Raw genomic sequence first — 20,654 nt, 5'->3', positions numbered from 1 at the left:
AGCCATCATTTGCCGTTTGGTATGGTTATGTATTTTGGTCAAGGAGGAATACGCATTCATAATTTCATCATAAAAGAACACAGCTTTCTATGAGTGTATATCTTACAGTGTATATCACAGCATACTATGACATCCTCTAATGCCTCAATGTTTGCCATGATTTCAGTTTGAAAAGTGCATACTTTATTGTTTAACTCAGTCTAATCCACTTTCTCTGGATAATGTAGATACGAATATCGGTACTGTGATTTGGCTGAGGTATGTTTATTTTTTTTTTATATGTTATCACTGAAGCACTTTTTGTGCTAAAAAAGTCAACTGGTAAATCTGTGAGTTGTGGCCTATCATTGGTTGATATCTGATTAATGTCGTGTGCAATCTGAAGGACAGCCAAAAAACACCAATATTGGGCCAAACCTGGCTCTGAAAAGCCCAGGTGCACTTCAAAACATCTTGAGTGCAATCTATTGCATTCATTTTAAAGGTTTATCATGATATTCAGGTCATCAGTAGTGTTTCAGGGTACTAATTCTAATCAATTTTCTTTTTTTTTTTTTTTTTTTGAAAAATGAAGATTTTTTAATGTTGCCGCACATAAGGGGTTAAAATACCATGTTGTACCATATTAACTTCACCACAAGACCCGATTCCATAAACTACAGATCCAGACGGTCAAAATGAGACCAATTATAGCTGGTTATAGGTCGGGGAGGGGTTGGTCAAAAATTATGAGGTCCTGCCGATAGCCTATAAATCGAACAGAGGAAAACAGCCAGTTGAAGCCAGTGATCAGATTATTTAACCCAGAAACTTTGGAAGCATTTCTCTAGTTTCACATTTCAGCATTTCACTAGTTTAGTGATTCACAGGATTGCTAAAAAAGCAGTTTGAACATAAAAGTTTTGAGTTTGTAGCATCAACAGCAGATGCTACTATTATTATGAACACCCCCTTTTTTCTACTTTTTTTTACTAATAGCCCAATTTCATAGGCTTAAGAGTGTGAATATTATGAATGCTTGGTCTTGTTGGATTTGTGAGAATCTACTGAATCTACTGGTACCTTGTTTCCCATGTAACAATAAGAAATATACTCAAAACCTGGATTAATCTTTTTAGTCACATAGCACTACTATTATTCTGAACACTACTGTATGTTACAACCGAATTTGTACCGAACCATGATGTCTAACTGCAAATATGAACCGAACCGTGACTTCTGTGTACTGTGACACCTCTTTCCTGAAGAGGAGTTTTTGTGTAGTCTTAAGAACTAAAAAAAAGAAAGTGTCATCAAAGTACAATTTTTGTTGTGGAAATGAGTAGACATGGTGATGTTTGGAACAAAGCCATGATTAATCATTGTGCTGAGACAGTCTTCAAAGGAATTTCTCTTTGACTTTCAAGAGGTCAGAGCTGAATTCCCCACAAATTATTACATTGAAGGTATAAGCGCCATTAGGGTTTTTAACATTTAATTCATAAAAAAAAAAAAAAAAATGCTTTGGCACAATATTATTTTATTCCTTAGCATTTAGATAAGGGATGCATAATATGATATTGCCAATTTGATTAAAATTCATGCTGTCTGGAAACAATTTAAAATTTCAAGCCCCGAGGGGGAAAAATTTAAGGGATCAGATACTATGACCAACATTTCTTAGGGCCCCTTCACATATAACACGATTGAAGCCGACTGGTGCACATAGGATGCCACTCGTGAAAAATCATAGCCGCCTTGTACAGCAGTCGCCACAACCATTCGGGCACAGCACATGTACTCTACATTCGCGTGCTGCTCATGCCAGAAATCGATTCGAACAGTGTTCAAGATGAGGTCACACTGCCATCTGATCATGCTTGCAGCATTCACACGGCATGTTGAACACAGGTCGGACATATCGTGATGCGGCCGAGGAGCTAAACGAAATCATCAGCCATGTTGAATCGTGGCCGAATGGCGCAATTGAGGCAGTCTTCACACCAGCAGCCAAATGTTGGCAAATCCTAGATGAATCTATGTCACATCCCCACAAGATGCTGGGGACGTGACATGGTCCATGTGACGCGGTGTCCTTTGGTGCGCCGCTCACTGGACACACGGTGCCGGCTGATGTGGACATAATATGAGCGTACGGCTTCATTCATGTCAGCCCATTATTGTTTACATCCATGAACATGGGTCATGTACAGAGTAACAGGAAGATGATACTTGTATTGTCCAATCTTTATAACAGGCATAAGATATAGCTAACGCATTATTTTATGCTACCATATTTTTGTTGTTTTATGTACATATGTCCAGCACCTAATTGCTCCATGGCTGTGGGAGCGTGACATGGTGTCACACTTTTCACGGGCTTGCAGTGTTTGTGCACGTACACACCATCCCCACCGGATCATTCACACCTGTCCGACTGTGTCCCTCCCGGGTGGGTGGGTGGGTGGAATTTTTCATGGATCGCCCATGGAAATATAGACCTGGAATGGACGTGCGCAACTCAGTGTATGAGCGTCACTCAAGACAGGGCTATGTCATTGCTAAGGGTGGAGATGTGCAGATCATAAATAAAAAACTGACCGCTTTTTTCGCACTAGCGTCGCTATTTCTTTTATTTCTAATAAATGTAGGCTTGTGTTAAATTAATCAATTAATTAATTAATTAATCAATTTTTTTATATAGCGCCAAATCACAACAAACAGTTGCCCCAAGGCGCTTTATATTGTAAGGCAGGCCATACAATAATTATGTAAAACCCCAACGGTCAAAACGACCCCCTGTGAGCAAGCACTTGGCTACAGTGGGAAGGAAAAACTCCCTTTTAACAGGAAGAAACTGTTAAGGATTTTATATATATATATATATATATATGTTATCACTGTTAAACATTTGTAGCTTTGTCTTCTTTCTCATGAGAACGGTGTTGTGCTGTTTTGCACTTCACCCTGAGAACTTACGTGTTATTCAACCTTGTTTTAGCTTTGTCTTCTTTCTCATGAGAACGGAGATGTGCTGTTTTGCACCTGTCTTAATGCAATCCTGAGAATTCAATTTTGTTTTAGCACTCTGGGGTCAATCTGAACTGGGAATGAAGGACTGGATGTACTTATTGTTATAACATAAGGTTGTTTTCGTAGCCGCTAACGACTGGGAGTAAAAGAACTGAAGGTTGAATTTTGACTGATTGTGATGCTTAGTGTTCCAGGCAGATGCAAAACAGCTGATAACTGCAACAGACGAACGAGATGTGCTGACCTGAAGTGTTCTTCCTTACAGCTGCACTTGACGTATGCGTTTATGTTATGGAAGAAACTTGTCCTTGCGTCATTACCCCCACCCTTAGGACAAGTTTCTTGTTTATGTGATGAGGGCGTCTCTTAATAAAAAGAGCGGAAAAGCAGGCCAGACTTTAGTGTAGCCTTGGTGTACAGCCTGGCCGCACTCCCACGCGTAATATTTGACTTTCTGTCTCACTGGTGTTTCTTGACTCTGTTTGTCTTGTAAAGGTTTTAAAATGTTTGGAGGAGGAAAATACCCAACATTGACTGGGGGGCTCGTCCGGGATCTCAACAATCACCGGAGGTGTCCAGCGGAGGTCGTCAAGTCCAGACGTAAATCCTTGGCCAAGGTCCGATTCGATTGATCGTGTCTGCAATGTCGACCCAACGTTGGCATCGTCTGGGTTGACGAGATTTTCCCGAAGAAGACAGACAGGAAGTCGAGTCAGTGAGTAGAATTTTCTTTGTAAACTAGTACTGAGTGAGTGGTGATCAGAATCACATAAACAGTTAAATTCCGCAAGCGAGGATACAGAATCGTCTGTTAATGCAAGCAGTTAAACTCTGTAAGGAGGGTGCGGACTCCTCTGTTTATATACGCGTACCGGTAGGGGATAAAAGTGATCACATAAAACAGTTAAACTCCGTAAGCGATGATACAGAATCGTCTGTTAATGCAAAGCAGTTAAACTCTGTAAGGAGGGCGGACTCCTCTACGGTTGCGAGGGACGCAAGTAGTTAAATTCCGGAAGGAGGATACGGACTCCTCTGTTTTAATACGTAAAGGAAATCCCGGGTAGAAATACGTGCACTGTAAAAAGTAGTTAAATTTGGCAGGGACGGCGGAGTCCCCTAAGGCAGGACATTAGTTAAATTTCACGGGAGGGTGAGCTCCCCTGGCATAAGAATACGCGTACGATTATTAGGAGTGTTTCTATGTGTAAATAGTGTTTTGCGCAAGTGTAAATAACTGTGTGAAAACTGTGTGTGTGTAATACTTTGGACAACGTTAGTGACAACCGTGCGTGTGGAAGCAGAGGCAAGTGATTCCGCTTCCTACGGGGAGGTGAAAGGAATCAACCACACGACGGCAAATTAATTGTCACGTCCAAAGAAAGTGTGAAAACTTCAGATTTAGAACACCCTAGGTGTGCCCCCGTCTGAAGTCCAAATTATAACAAGGGATAATAAAAATGGGGGGTAAGACGTCTATAAATAAGGAAAATTTATCAACTGACGACTGGAAATTTATGGAAGCAAAAAATCCAAAAACAACAAAAAATTGGAGACCTGGATTAATAAACATGACTTTGACGGACGACTGAACCTGATCAGTATACAGAAGCTGAAGAAGGAGTTAGAACAGCAACATAAAGGTGATGAGAAAAAGATGCAGAAAGTAGGGGCAGATTTAGTGGCATTTTGGGAGGAAGAAGCAGAGAACAGACAGAAGGGAGCAGAGAAGCGACGATTAGAGAAAGCAAGAAAAAAGAAAGCTGTAGGTAAGGCAGAAGAAGATGTGATAATTCAGCACAGAGAACCAGAACAGCCTCAACAACCACCGCCGGCTGGACCGTCGGTGGCAAAGAGACCTTTATCTCCTCTACCAGAGGATGACGATGTATTGCCACCACAGTATGATTTGGCAGTAAAACCTAAGGTAAAAAGAGAAAAACCAGAAAAACCACAAACACGCAGTCAAGCAAAAGTGCCTACAGCCCCTCCCATGGTGGAACATAGTGATCAGGGAGGTGCCTATCCTATGATAGAAGTACCAAATCCTCGTGCAGAAACAGCAGGACAGCTACCAACCATGCTCGTTTATCGGACATGGAATGCTGATGATATCAAAGCAGCAGTCGACATGATACCATCGCCACATGTCGACATTGAGGGATTTATGCAGGATATAGAAAACATTAGAACATCTTACCACCTTAATGGACCTGAAGTCCAACAGGTGTGGATGAAAGCATGTGGCCCTAAATGGAGTCAGGTACGTGGAGACTGGAATCCTGCAGATCAACAAGGCGTACCACTGACACATGATCTAGTCTTGAAAACAAGAGTGGAAGCTACGATTACACGTGCAAAAGGAGTGTTAGGACCAAAGATAAATTATACTGAAATTACCAGGACAACTCAGAAAGAAGGAGAACCATGGATAGAGTTTAGATGCAGATTTGAGTGTATTTAGAGTCCATAGTGGCATATTGCCAGGAACACCAGTGTATGAAAACAAATTGAAAAATATTTCACCTGTGAAGCTGATAATGACCGATTTGATTCATGATGGCAACTCAACAGCTGTCATAACAGTAACAGGTGCCACTGAAGATGTTTTAAAATTGAGATTCACAGGTATGCCATTACATGTGTCACTTTGTAAACCATATTTGACAGAATGGCAAGAATTGGGACTGACAGTCATAACAGCTTTGTCAGCCACTGATTGGAGCAGAGTTGGACCACGAACGGAGTTCAGTCCATCAACTAAATTGTATAAAGTGCCAGTTAATGTCTCATTGGTGCTGACAGCTGGAACACAGATTGATGTGTCCACTTCACAATCCTGAGTGTTTCAGTTGAGTCCTGAAGAGGACGATCTTCTCTCTTCTGTACCATCAGGATTGTGGACAACAGGTCCTTCAGACGTAGGACTGATAAAAAAATGCACAACCTGTAGTTATAAGACCAAAAACAGAATACAGACCATGTGTAAGACAGTATCCATTGAAACCTGATGCAATTGAAGGAATCAGGCCAGTAATAGAGAATTTATTAACAGCAGGAGTAATAGTGCCATGTCCAGATTCACCATGTAACACACCCATATTTCCTGTAAAAAAAGGCTCCGCCCTCAGTGGGATGGAGAATGATTCAAGATCTGCAGGCAGTAAATGCTGCTGTAGTAAAAAGAGCTCCATGTGTACCAGATCCGCACACACTGTTAAGCTCATTGAGATTAAATTCTAGTTGTTTTTCTGTAATAGATATCAGTAATGCATTTTTTTTTTTTTCCGTACCAGTACACCCAGATAGTCAATTCTGGTTTGCTTTTACCTTTAAAGGACAACGATATACATTCACCAGATTACCGCAGGGTTACGCAGAGAGCCCAACTATTTATTCTCAAGTCATGTCAGCATGTTTAGCTAATTTCGTTCCACCGGCAGATAGCCAACTATTAGTGTATGTTGATGACATTTGATTGCCTCTGACACACGAGAAAACTGCATAACTGACACAGTAGCATTATTATGTTTCTTATTTGATAATGGCCACAAAGTGAGTAAAAACAAAGTTCAGTTGTGTAGGGATAAAGTAAATATTTAGGACATGAATTATCAGCCACAGGGCGCACAATCCTGTCTGACAGGAAGGAAGCAATTTTGCACGCTCCAAAACCACAAACCAAAAAGCAGATGATGTCATTTTTTGGACTGACTAATTACTGCAGGGCATGGATTCCCTGCTATGCAGAATTGACTAGTCCACTTTCTGATTTGATGTACAAGGATGATATTTCAATGTCAACCGTGTTGGAATGGAACAAAGATGCTGAGGAAGCTTTTGTAAAAGTAAACAAACAGTGTCATCCACAGTTTTGGCACTACCAGATTATAGTAAACCATTCATTCAAACAGTTGATTGTAAGAATAAGTTCATGACTAGTGTTTTGGTTCAAGTGTATGGCTCAAAATTGAGGCCAGTTGCCTACTACTCATCTAAATTGGATGCAGTAGCAAGTGCTCTACCACCATGTGTACAGGCTGTTGTTGCAGCCTCTATGGCTGTTCAAAGTAGCAGTAATGTTGTTCTATTCCATCAGTTGACACTGAAAGTTCCACATGCAGTCTCTGCACTTCTGTTGCAGACAAACATGAGCCTTTTGTCCCCAGCAAGACATCTTTCGTGTATGTCCTTGCTATTATCACAACCACATCTTACGGTAGAGCGATGTACAACATTGAATCCATCCACATTGATACCCTTACCTGAGGATGGTGAGCCGCACAATTGTCTTGATGTAGCTACGGTCTGTACGAAAGCACGTCCAGACCTCCAGGACACACCCATCCCAAACAGTACAATTGTGTATGTGGATGGTTCTTCCACTAAAAACGCTTATGGACAAACACAATCTGGATATGCTGTTGTCACAAATTCAGAGTATTGGATTCTGCTTCATTGCCATCCTCATTTTCAGCACAAGCAGCTGAATTAGTTGCTTTAACTGCAGCTTGCTATCTGTTTAAAGGTACGGCTGTATCAATTTATACAGACAGCCAGTACGCTTTCAGTACGCTGTGAAATTGCCTAACCAAATTGCTATATGCAAATGTGCGGCTCACACCAAAGGCTCTGACAGTGTTTCAAAAGGAAATGACGTTGCTGACAAAACCGCAAAGGCGGCAACAGCTCTTTCTATTTTTCTCCTATATGACACCCCTCCGGATATGACCACAAAAGAAACCCATATTGCCAAAAAAAAAATATGTTTAAATGGGCAGCTATTATGAGCCATGGCGTGACGCATGTCTCATCAGGGGGTATGATATCGCAATTGCAATCTATTTTTTGTCTTTATGGGTTCGATGCATATGCAAAACAGCATTGTAGAGCATGCATGACATGTGCAAAACACAACTCACAAGGCAATTTGAGACCCCAAAGAGGTAAATTTCCAACACCACAATATCCCTTTCAAGTGATTCATATGGATTATATACAGCTGAGTAAACATGAAGGGAAGGAATTTTGTTTAGTCATAATTGATGCCTTCTCAAAATGGGTAGAATTGTTCCCTACAAAACATGCAGATGCACTTACAGTGGCTAAGGCATTGTGCAAAGACATCATTCCATGATTTGGAATACCAGAAACAGTCTATTCAGATAATGGAGCGCATTTTGTTAATACAATAGTGCAATACGTAGGAGAAGCGCTACAGGTCAATCTCAAAACTCATTGCGCTTATCATCCACACAGTGCCGGATTAGTGGAAAGGACAAAGGGCACAATAAAAATAAGATTAAGGAAATGTATAGAAGAGACAAAACGAACCTGGATTGAATGTTGGACCTAGTAAAATTGTATATGAGAATAACACCAACACCATCAGGGTTAACACCATTTGAGATACTTTATGGACGACCATATCGTCTACCAATTTTGACATGGATACTAAAACAGCAGATGAGGAACAAACATTAGCAAATTTTATGAAAAAGACATTAACACAGAAAGAGATAACTTAAACACATTTACTGCCGAATAATTTTGATCTTCCACAGGACGGCCTTCCAGTAGTCTAGCCAGGAGACTGGGTGTTCATCAGAGTGATTAAGAGGAAGAACTGGTCCAGTCCTCGTTGGGAAGGTCTATACCGAGTGCTGTTAACAACACCAACTGCAGTAAAGATAGCGGAGAGATCAACGTGGATACATCACTGTAAGATACAGCGTGTGTTGGCGGCCTCCACAGTGTAAGGGGAAGTCTGGCTACAAAGGGAGTCTATTTAATTAGCAATAGATTGTCTCAATGCCAGTGAAGCAGGGAGATCCTTGCACTATTAGGTGAGGTGGTTAACAACACTGTATCCTAGCAATCATGACTGAACTACAGCAGACCCCGGAGCGGCGTGCTCAGCGCCGCCGCTGCCGGACTGTTGGTAGGGCAGCCGGTTGTGTTGTGATCTTAGTGTGTTTCGTGCTCCTCGGATTCCTGGCCTGGTGGTTGACCCAAGAATTGCAGCTCACTGTGGACCGAGCCAGAGAACAACGCAAGCAACATCAGAAGAGGTTTATTCATAATGTGAACGAGACAGATGGACACCCTCATATATACCATACTAATATGTGGTACAGATATGTTCATTTATTGGCTATGGAATTACGTTACTAATTATTATGTTTGTTCGCAAATACCTATATCCTCAACACACCCAGCTCTGACGGCTAAACCGTACCCTGCTAGGGTGACAGAATGTCTTATCATACGGATGCATAATCAAACTGTATTTCGGGGGGCAGCAGTTCTCAGCAAATCTGATAAGATGTAACACCACTTGCCTCAGTGCAACCACTTATATGATAGGGATTTCAACAGAGGACGTACAAGCGTGCCCAAGTGCTGCTCCATTGACTAGACTGAAGGGAAACGCAAAAATATCATCACGTTAAATTGTCATCACAACGGCCATTCCCAATTTGCTTTTACGGGACAGGGAATAAAAATGTAGGTAAAATTAAGAAACGTCTGTGTACCCAAACGTATGTTTTATCAAATAATTTAAGCCTAACCAAAACATAATATGTGGATGGTACTTATCTTCATCACATTGGACGGGGATGTAATTATACAGGCTCCTGTCCATGGGGAACGGATGAATCATGTGCTTATGTTAGTAAGTTTTGCTACCACCTGTAAATGGTACTCCGGTGTATGATGACATCTATTGGCTTTATGGTTCCAGACTGTACATGAGTCTCCCACCAAATTGGGGTGGTGTGTGTGCACCTACCCAGGTGACTGACCATACATATGTGGTAAGACCTCCACAGAGAAGAATGGCAGCACCAGACGGAGGAGATTGATATACCCAGATGTGTTACCACATAATCACATGTGGGGCTCGGATGTACTAAAGGACCAAAAAATTGTGGTCTGTAGGAGATAAAATAGCACATTCATTGTTCCCCTGGATAGGAGTGGGAAAAAATTCATTAATGATTGAAACTCTGAATTATTGATTGGGTCTGTTCATGAATGTAACAAAAAAAATAGTAGCAGCTCAAAACACTGAAATAGATGCTTTACGTACCATGGTGATGCAAAATCGCATGGTTTTAGACTTGCTTACTGGTTCACAGGGAGGAGTTTGTGTTCTGCTGAACACAACATGCTGTACTTTCATCCCAGACTCCATTCATTCAGTGGATATGCAGGACGCATTGGAGGAGCTGAATGAACTTCGTGATGCAATGCATAAAGACACCCTAGCCGTGAACCGGTGGAATCCCTGTCCTGGTTGACTTCAGGACCATGTTGGCAGTTACTATTGAAAATGGTGTCAAATACATTTGTACAGCGTAATCTGGCCTTCCAACAAACTATGCCAAAATTCAAGCATTGAAACAGTCAGACCTTAGTGGAGAAAACTGTAATGACTGTACTGAGAATTATGATGATATTGAAAGCTCACAACTCCAGTTCAAGCTTGAACGTTGACGTGATGAGTTAACACACTCTTAGCCTATGAAGCTTAGCTGAAAAAGTAATAAGACAAGTGGTGTAGTCGAATAATACAGAAAAACGGTTCATTTATACCAGTCGGTAGGAGTGATGTATGGTGGGTGTGGTGATAACAGAATCTTGATAGACCTGCCACGAAATTGTGTCAGGTTATTGTGCATTAATATCATTATTGTTACCCATGACCCCTGAAGACGGTACGACATATGCAGCCTCTTATTCCTGAGGATTGGCAGAAAGGCATAGCCAGACATAGAGTAAAAGAGATTGGAAAGGAGTAGGAAATCCACATATATTGACGCAATAGAGTCCCAGAGGAGTGCCTGACGAGTATAAACTGGTTGATCAAATAGCAGCTGGATTCAAATCTTCCATCTGTTGGTGGTGTTCAATTAATAAAAACGTGGACAGAATAAACTAAGTTAATAAACTAACTAACTAAGCTGGGTGATGCCTGCTATACGTTTAACAGGTGATAAACAGGTGGGAAATGTTAAGGATTTTATATATATATATATATATATGTTATCACTGTTAAACATTTGTAGCGTTGTCTTCTTTCTCATGAGAACGGGTTGTGCTGTTTTTGCACTTCACCCTGAGAACGTACGGGGTTATTCAACCTTGTTTTAGCTTTGTCTTCTTTCTCATGAGAACGGAGATGTGCTGTTTTGCACCTGTCTTAATGCAATCCTGAGAATTCAATTTGTTTTAGCACTCTGGGGTCAATCTGAACTGGGAATGAAGGACTGGATGTACTTATTGTATAACATAACTTTGTTTCGTAGCCGCTAACGACTGGGAGTAAAAGAACTGAAGGTTGAATTTTGACTGATTGTGATGCTTAGTGTTCCAGGCAGATGCAAAACAGCTGATAACTGCAACAGACGCACGAGATGTGCTGACCTGAAGTGTTTCTTCCTTACAGCTGCACTTGACGTATGCGTTTATGTTATGGGAAGAAACTTGTCTGCGTCATTACCCCCACCCTTAGGACAAGTTTCTTGTTTATGTGATGAGGGCGTCTCTTAATAAAAAGAGCGGAAAAGCAGGCCAGACTTTAGTGTAGCCTTGGTGTACAGCCTGGCCGCACTCCGCGCGTAATATTTGACTTTCTGTCTCACTGGTGTTTCTTGACTCTGTTTGTCTTGTTAAAGGTTTAAAAATGTTTGGAGGAGAAAATACCCAACAGAAACCTCCAGCAGAACCAGGCTCAGGGAGGGGCAGTCTTCTGCTGGGACTGGTTGGGGCTGAGGGAGAGAACCAGGAAAAAGACATGCTGTGGAGGGGGAGCAGAGATCGATCACTAATGATTAAATGCAGAGTGATGCATACAGAGCAAAAAGAGAAAGAAACATGCATCATGGGAACCCCCCAGCAGTCTACGTCTATAGCAGCATAACTAAGGATGGTTCAGGGTCACCTGATCCAGCCCTAACTATAAGCTTTAGCAAAAAGGAAAGTTTTAAGCCTAATCTTAAAAGTAAGAGAGGGTGTCCTGTCTCCCTGATCTGAATTGGGAGCTGGTTCCAGAGGAGAGAGGAGCCTGAAAAGCTGAAGGCTCTGCCTCCCATTCTACTCTTACAAACCCTAGGAACTACAAGTAAGCCTGCAGTCCTGAGAGCGAAGCGCTCTATTGGGGGGATATGGTACTACGAGGTCCCTAAGATAAGATGGGACCTGATTATTCAAAACCTTGTAAGTAAGAAGAAGAATTGTAAATTCTATTCTAGAATTAACAGGAAGCCAATGAAGAGAGGCCAATATGGGTGAGATATGCTCTCTCCTTCTAGTCCCCGTCAGTACTCTAGCTGCAGCATTTTGAATTAACTGAGGCTTTTTAGGTAACTTTTAGGACAACCTGATAATAATGAATTACAATAGTCCAGCCTAGAGGAAATAAATGCATGAATTAGTTTTCAGCATCACTTGAGACAAGACCTTTCTGATTTTAGAGATATTGCGTAAATGCAAAAAAGCAGTCCTACATATTTGTTTAATATGCGCTTTGAATGACATATCCTGATCAAAAATGACTCCAAGATTTCTCACAGTATTACTAGAGCTCAGGTAATGCCATCCAGAGTAAGGATCTGGTTAGACAGGCCATGTTTCTAAGATTTGTGGGGCCAAGTACAATAACTTCAGTTTTATCTGAGTTTAAAAGCAGGAAATTAGAGGTCATCCATGTCTTTATGTCTGTAAGACAATCCTGCAGTTTAGCTAATTGGTGTGTGTCCTCTGGCTTCATGGATAGATAAAGCTGGGTATCATCTGCATAACATGAAAATTTAAGCAATACCGTCTAATAATACTGCCTAAGGGAAGCATGTATAAAGTGAATAAAATTGGTCCTAGCACAGAACCTTGTGGAACTCCATAATTACTTTAGTCTGTGAAGAAGATTCCCCATTTACATGAACAAATTGTAATCTATTAGACAAATATGATTCAAACCACCGCAGCGCAGTGCCTTTAATACCTATGGCATGCTCTAATCTCTGTAATAAAATTTTATGGTCAACAGTATCAAAAGCAGCACTGAGGTCTAACAGAACAAGCACAGAGATGAGTCCACTGTCCGAGGCCATAAGACGATCATTTGTAACCTTCACTAATGCGGTTTCTGTACTATGATGAATTCTAAAAACCTGACTGAAACTCTCAAATAGACCATTCCTCTGCATATGAGCAGTTAGCTGTTTTACAACTACCCTTTCAAGAATTTTGAGAGAAAAGGAAGGTTGGAGATTGGCCTATAATTAGCTAAGATAGCTGGGTCAAGTGATGGCTTTTAAGTAATGGTTTAATTACGCCACCTTAAAAGCCTGTGGTACATAGCCAACTAACAAAGATAGATTGATCATATTTAAGATCGAAGCATTAAATAATGGTAGGGGCTTCCTTGAGCAGCCTGGTAGAATGGGGTCTAATAAACATGTTGAGGGTTGTGGAAGAAGTAACTAATGAAATAACTCAGACAGAACCATTGGAGAGAAAGAGTCTAACCAATACCGACATCACTGAAAGCAGCCAAAGATAACGATACGTCTTTGGGATGGTTATGAGTAATTTTTCTCTAATAGTTAAAATTTTGTTAGCAAAGAAAGTCATGAAGTCATTACTAGTTAAAGTTAATGGAATACTCAGCTCAATAGAGCTCTGACTCTTTGTCAGCCTGGCTACAGTGCTGAAAAGAAACCTGGGGTTGTTCTTATTTTCTTCAATTAGTGATGAGTAGAAAGATGTCCTAGCTTTACGGAGGGCTTTTTTATAGAGCAACAGACTCTTTTTGCCCAGGCTAAGTGAAGATCTTCTAAATTAGTGAGACGCCATTTCCTCTCCAACTTACGGGTTATCTGCTTAAGCTACGAGTTTGTGAGTTATACCACGGAGTCAGGCGCTCTGATTTAAAGCTCTCTTTTTCAGAGGAGCTACGCATCCAAAGTTGTCCTTCAATGAGGATGTAAAACTATTGACGAGATACTCTATCTCACTTACAGAGTTTAGGTAGCTACTCTGCACTGTTTGGTATAGTGGCATTAGAGAACATAAGAAGGAATCATATCCTTAAACCTAGTTACAGCGCTTTCTGGAAAGACTTCTAGTGTAATGAAACTTATTCCCCACTGCTGGGTAGTCCATCAGAGTAAATGTAAATGTTATTAAGAAATGATCAGACAGAAGGGAGTTTCAGGGAATACTGTTAAGTCTTCTATTTCCATACCATAAGTCAGAACAAGATCTAAGATATGATTAAAGTGGTGGGTGGACTCATTTACTTTTTGAGCAAAGCCAATAGAGTCTAATAATAGATTAAATGCAGTGTTGAGGCTGTCATTCTCAGCATCTGTGTGGATGTTAAATCGCCCACTATAATTATCTTATCTGAGCTAAGCACTAAGTCAGACAAAAGGTCTGAAAATTCACAGAGAAACTCACAGTAACGACCAGGAGGACGATAGATAATAACAAATAAAACTGGTTTTTGGGACTTCCAATTTGGATGGACAAGACTAAGAGTCAAGCTTTCAAATGAATTAAGCTCTGTCTGGGTTTTTGATTAATTAATAAGCTGGAATGGAAGATTGCTGCTAATCCTCCGCCTCGGCCCATGCTACGAGCATTCTGACAGTTAGTGTGACTCGGGGGTGTTGACTCATTTAAACTAACATATTCATCCTGCTGTAACCAGGTTTCTGTAAGGCAGAATAAATCAATATGTTGATCAATTATTATATCATTTACCAACAGGGACTTAGAAGAGAGAGACCTAATGTTTAATAGACCACATTTAACTGTTAAAGCTTGGCTGATGCAATCACACGTGATTCAAATCCATATGGTTTTTGAAAAAAATAAAAACGTCGATACTTTCTAACAGACCTCGTATATGATTTTTACTAACATTTTATTACAAGTAGATATAAAGCCATTCAGAATTTATGACTTTTGCCCCTCAATCAGGGTAAAAAGTACTACCCCCCCAACCACAGTGTCAAAAATTTAAATGCCACCTGTGACCACCATGTACATGTCATATTAAACAACTGCAAGTATATATACATAAATATATTTAAACATTTTTGTTTCTGTATTTGTATGCATGTGAATGCAGATTAATGAAAATAATTTATGGTGTTGAGTTATTTTCTCAGTATATTGATATTAAATTGCTACATAATGTTTTTAAAATAGACATTTGTTTTACATAATTACTATGCATTAAGGCTATTGTACCTTTCATTTTAGTACTGAGTAGTGACTTTCAATGCATATATTGCATATATTTTGCATATATACACTGCATATATTTTGTTTTACAATTTCGCACAAATTTTTATTATTTTACATTGGTCTACATTTCATTTACATCCAAAATTACATTTAGATTCCAAGCATATTTTCTTATTGACCTTTAAAGAGAATCAGTTTAGTGTACTTCTGGCGAACACACATGCCCTGTAGTCGCTGAGTATGGAGTCTAGCAACATGGTGGTATTGGGCATCGTAATAGATGGTCACCAGGAGACAAACCAATTCATAGTAATGATTGTCAACTCCACACATTGTCTCTGCAGCATGTTCTGCCAAGTCAAGAGCATCAGTGCCCACATCTTCCAGCACTCTGTACTGCAAACGAAGTTTGCTGCAGCTCCTGTTCACACGGTCAATGTCAGAGAGCTGACGTAGATGTCTCTCTGCCGACATCAACACTCGGACAACACCATCAGATGGCAACTTCAGTTTGCCAAGGTTCTTCAGAGTGAGCAGCTGAAACACCTCTTTGTAGTGGATGGATGGAGCACAGGCTACTAGGCTCAGTCTACATGCCTCACAAGTCAGCATAGCTATGGCCTTCTTCACAAACCATCCTTTAACAAAACAAGCACATATCCACAGCTGATTGGATACCAGCAGATCTTATAATAGAAGGGTCTTATAATAGCAGCTGTATCAATTTCTGCAATGTTTTATGAACATTTCTTAAGGTTGGGTCTTATAAGAGCAGTTGCACTGTATTTTCAGAATGTTTCAAGAATATTTCTAAAAGTTTTAATAAATAAATGGTTCATACCTGAGATGTACACAGCTACATTTTTGATGAGAAGGCCAATACTCTTTGTAGTTGAAGTAACTGAGTAGCTGTGATTCACATCATGCTGGTTGCTGCTAGGCTGGTCATCAGCACCCCTAACTCCGTAATGTGGTACATAGGTGGACATTGACGCTCGCAGAAGTGATGTTTGGTCAAGGGACTGCACATTGGCTCCTGCTGATTCTGGTAACAACATACCTGTTCTGCCAAGGAGATGCCGAAACACTGACTTAAACTGGAGTGCAGTAGGACTGTTTGACCCACCATCTGAAACCACCATGGAAACCACCTGGACAACTGAGAGCCTTCTCAGAAACATCTGAGCAAGACAAAACATGCTTTTATATTAGATATCTCTGACAGTATAATGTTCAACTTATTTTTTCTTAACTGATTTTATGTAAAATGAACAGAAATTTCACAAAAAATAGGAAAACAACTTACTACACTGCCTGACAGAACTAAAGAAGAGTTCAACATGATCCTGCCTTGTAAGCTAAGATGTACTGCAGGTTCTGTACCAGCGTCAGCAGCACATCATTCACAAAGCCCATGATCCTGTCTGTCTGTCACCAGGCCCAGGATGCAGTTCCTCTGTAAAATTTGTTTAAAATTATGATTATAGTTTTACAGAGTGCAATAAAATGAAGTCTGTTCAAAGTACTACACTTGAGGCAGTCTATGTTCATTCCATTTTATAGCTTATAGTGTTATATCCAGCTGAGTTGTATAACCCAGGAGTCTTATGCAGTGGTGTACCATTGACCAGGGTGAGGGAGGGCAGGTAGCTGCGAACATCCACTAGGAATGCTCTGGTCTCTTCCCAGTTCTCTTCCAGCCACGTCCAAACTGTGAACGACTGTTCAGAACATCAAAAATAGCATCTACTTTCTGAAAACAGATTTAACATAACATACAGGTTTAAAATTTAAATACCAGAAAAATAAAACTGTAATACAAAAGTCTACATACATTGTCACGTTTAATAGTTAGAGACATAAGTAAAAGTGTTGCAAAGTGCAAGACCTCAATTGTTAAGATAGCTATACAAAGGACTGACCTTTAGAAACTCCACAGTGGCATCAACATAGCAGAACTTAGGTACACCCATCTTTAGCAGTGTTTCCAGTGCAGAGGCTACAGATAATGACAGTGTCTGAAATGCCAGGGAAACCTTCATCCTCTTTGTGTGGAAGTTGATGTGTCAGAGGTTAACTTGTTGCCAAGGTGACACCCACTTCTTCCTGAGTAGCATTGAGGTCCGTGATGAGCTGCCAAACTATACGAGCAACTGGGGAGACGATGCTGCCATAAGCTTGTAATGTATTTCTTAGCAGCTTAACCATGTGACAAGCATCAAGCATGACATATATCTTGTCATCATGAAGAAATGAGGTGCAGAAGTCATGACCTATGTCGCTGTTAAGGTTAGCTCCAAGAAGCATAGCTATTGCAATATTCATGGCATGGCCGTCCATGGTGACTGTTATCACTCGAAGTCCAGTGTCTTGTATTGCATCAAGACATTGTACCAGGAGTTCTTTCTGTACTTGTCCATTCAGACCCCGCGTACAGTAGAACGATATTGGCCACTTCCAATGGCCACGCGGACCCACAGTGAGAACTACCAGAACTTCCTTGTCCTCATCGTTGGAGTCGTCACCAATGCCTAGATCCACAAACCCCACTACTTTGTCCTTATGCTGATCATACTCCATTTTTTGCTTGATGGACATTACATCCAACATCAAACAGCATCTGCACATAAGAATAATTACATTAATATTTTTACAAATTAGGCTCTGACAGTACCTGTGTCATAATAGTAATATTTAATCAAATAAATACATTTTTTTAGTCTGGAAAATAATACAGAAGAGCTTCTCATTAGAACTTGTTTACAAATGCTAAGGAAGTTACATCTACTGTAATTGTCATGGTATTGTAATTATGCAACACATACAATTAAATTCAGCATGTAAAATTCAAAATATTACCTTGTAGATTTTCCATGACACTGTAATTACCGAGTCAGACATATCAACATTTCATGCAAGCATGATAAATGTCAAAGTCTGTCAACAACTGTAATAGAACTATGAATAAAACATTTAAACAGGTTGGTGGAACTATATTATTATACAATATGCAGTAAATATAAGAATATAAACTATATGAATTAGTATTAAAATTATAAACGCACAGTGTGTACTGTATTCCTCTGGATTTGACTTGTGCTTTTCTGCCAAAGATGCCAGCATTTGGTTATTGATGCCCGGATCCGCATTGACCTTTTTCCAACCATCTACAGCAAAGCCAAACTGTTTTACTTATTCTACATACAGTGTGCAGATGCTGCGGCACCACATATAAGAGAAACTATGACTACCTTTGGAGTGTTCGAGGTTCAGGAAGTTGAAGCCCTGCTGTCTCTCTGAGGTATATACAACCCCTGGCAAAAATTATGGAATCACCTGCCTCGGAGGATGTTCATTCAGTTGTTTAATTTTGTAGAAAAAAAGCAGATCACAGACATGACATAAAACTAAAGTAATTTCAAATGGCAACTTTCTGGCTTTAAGAAACACTATAAGAAATCAAGAAAAAAAAATTGTGGCAGTCAGTAATGGTTACTTTTTTAGACCAAGCAGAGGGAAAAAAATATGGACTCACTCAATTCTGAGGAATAAATCATGGAATCACCCTGTAAATTTTCATCCCCAAAACTAACAACTGCATCAAATCAGATCTGCTCCTTAGTCTGCATCTAAAAAGGAGTGATCACACCTTGGAGAGCTGTTGCACCAAGTGGACTGACATGAATCTTGGCTCCAACATGAGAGATGTCAATTGAAACAAAGGAGAGGATTATCAAACTCTTAAAAGAGGGTAAATCATCACGCAATGATGCAAAAGATGTTGGTTGTTCACAGTCAGCTGTGTCTAAACTCTGGTTCAAATACAAACAACATGGGAAGGTTGTTAAAGGCAAACATACTGGTAGACCAAGGAAGACATCAAAGCGTCAAGACAGAAAACTTAAAGCAATATGTCTCAAAAATCGAAAATGCACAACAAAACAAATGAGGAACGAATGGGAGGAAACTGGAGTCAACGTCTGTGACTGAACTGTAAGAAACCGCCTAAAGGAAATGGGATTTACATACAGAAAAGCTAAACGAAAGCCATCATTAACACCTAAACAGAAAAAAACAAGGTTACAATGGACTAAGGAAAAGCAATCGTGGACTGTGAATGACTGGATGAAAGTCATATTCAGTGATGAATCTCGAATATGCATTGGGCAAGGTGATGATGCTGGAACCTTTGTTTGGTGCCGTTCCAATGAGATTTATAAAGATGACAGCCTGAAGAGAACATGTAAATTTCCACAGTCATTGATGATATGGGGCTGCATGTCACGTAAAGGCACTGGGGAGATGGCTGTCATTACATCATCAATAAATGCACAAGTCTGCGTTGATATTTTGGACACTTTTCTTATCCCATCAATTGAAAGGATGTTTGGGGATGATGAAATCATTTTTCAAGATGATAATGCATCTTGCCATAGAGCAAAAACTGTGAAAACATTCCTTGCAAAAAGACACATAGGGTCAATGTCATGGCCTGCAAATAGTCCGGATCTTAATCCAATTGAAAATTTTGGTGGAAGTTGAAGAAAATGGTCCATGACAAGGCTCCAACCTGCAAAGCTGATGTGGCAACAGCAATCAGAGAAAGTTGGAGCCAGATTGATGAAGAGTACTGTTTGTCACTCATTAAGTCCATGCCTCAGAGACTGCAAGCTGTTATAAAAGCCAGAGGTGGTGTAACAAAATACTAGTGATGTGTTGGAGCATTCTTTTGTTTTTCATGATTCCATAATTTTTTCCTCAGAATTGAGTGATTCCACATTTTTTTGTCCCCTCTGCTTGGTCTAAAAAAGTAACCCTTACTGACTGACACAATGTTTTTTTCCTGATTTCTTATAGTGTTTCTTAAAGCCAGAAAGTTGCCATTTGAAATGACTTTAGTTTTGTGTCATGTCTGTGATCTGTTTTTTTTTTTTTTTCTACAAAATTAAACAACTGAATGAACATCCTCCGAGGCAGGTGTTTCCAAAATGTTTGCCAGGGGTTGTATATGCCTGTGCAGAATACAGGTGGAGAGTCAGTGCAAAGTTATGCTGTTCTTGGGTATACCGCTTTGTTGGTTTCTTGAACAGCTCACAGGGTATATCTGTTAAAACAAAATGTAGCAAGCACATTAGGTCATTGTTGACTGTGATAAGGCAACTAGATTACTATGTAGAATGGTGATAACTGGCTATCACTAACATTTATTATATTAAACAATTTACTTAGACAAATTTTATAAGAAATATTTGTACTGTCAAAGTCCATTTTAACTTTACTATTACAGTGATTTTTATTCACTATTAATTTTAATGATATGGTGTTTCAACTTTTCATACAACATACAGACCCTTGTACAACTCCAGACGAGCTTCCAGTTC

General features: G+C 40.0%; 1 protein-coding gene and 1 long non-coding RNA gene across 2 annotated transcripts; both read right to left on the bottom strand.

Annotated features, from left to right (window-relative positions):
• Positions 1–15,444: 15,444 nt before the first annotated feature.
• On the bottom strand, positions 15,445–16,726 carry LOC117519728. The gene is made up of 3 exons (XM_034180976.1): positions 16,580–16,726; positions 16,115–16,402; positions 15,445–15,911 (listed from the first exon to the last, which is right to left on the bottom strand). The coding sequence occupies exons 2-3, from the start codon at positions 16,329–16,331 to the stop codon at positions 15,445–15,447; spliced, it is 684 nt and encodes a 227-aa protein (XP_034036867.1). The 5' UTR covers positions 16,332–16,402; positions 16,580–16,726.
• A 147-nt stretch (positions 16,727–16,873) lies between these two features.
• Positions 16,874–18,431, bottom strand: LOC117519640. The gene is made up of 3 exons (XR_004563384.1): positions 18,339–18,431; positions 17,196–17,893; positions 16,874–17,026 (listed from the first exon to the last, which is right to left on the bottom strand). It is a non-coding gene; the product is annotated as an uncharacterized LOC117519640 (long non-coding RNA).
• Positions 18,432–20,654: the final 2,223 nt, after the last annotated feature.

Source organism: Thalassophryne amazonica, chromosome 11 (assembly GCF_902500255.1).
Source record: "Thalassophryne amazonica chromosome 11, fThaAma1.1, whole genome shotgun sequence".
In the NCBI taxonomy this organism is placed as follows: domain Eukaryota; kingdom Metazoa; phylum Chordata; class Actinopteri; order Batrachoidiformes; family Batrachoididae; genus Thalassophryne; species Thalassophryne amazonica.
Note: the sequence above shows the minus strand (reverse complement) of the source record. Positions and strands in the feature narration are given on the sequence as shown.

Coding starts and splice junctions, on each gene's coding strand:
- LOC117519728 (XM_034180976.1), bottom strand. CDS start 16,331: ATGTTGTTACCAGAATCAGCAGGAGCCAATGTGCAGTCCCTTGACCAA. Junction 15,912..16,114: donor TGTAGCTGTGTACATCTCAG/GTATGAACCATT, acceptor GTTTTGTTAAAG/GATGGTTTGTGAAGAAGGCC.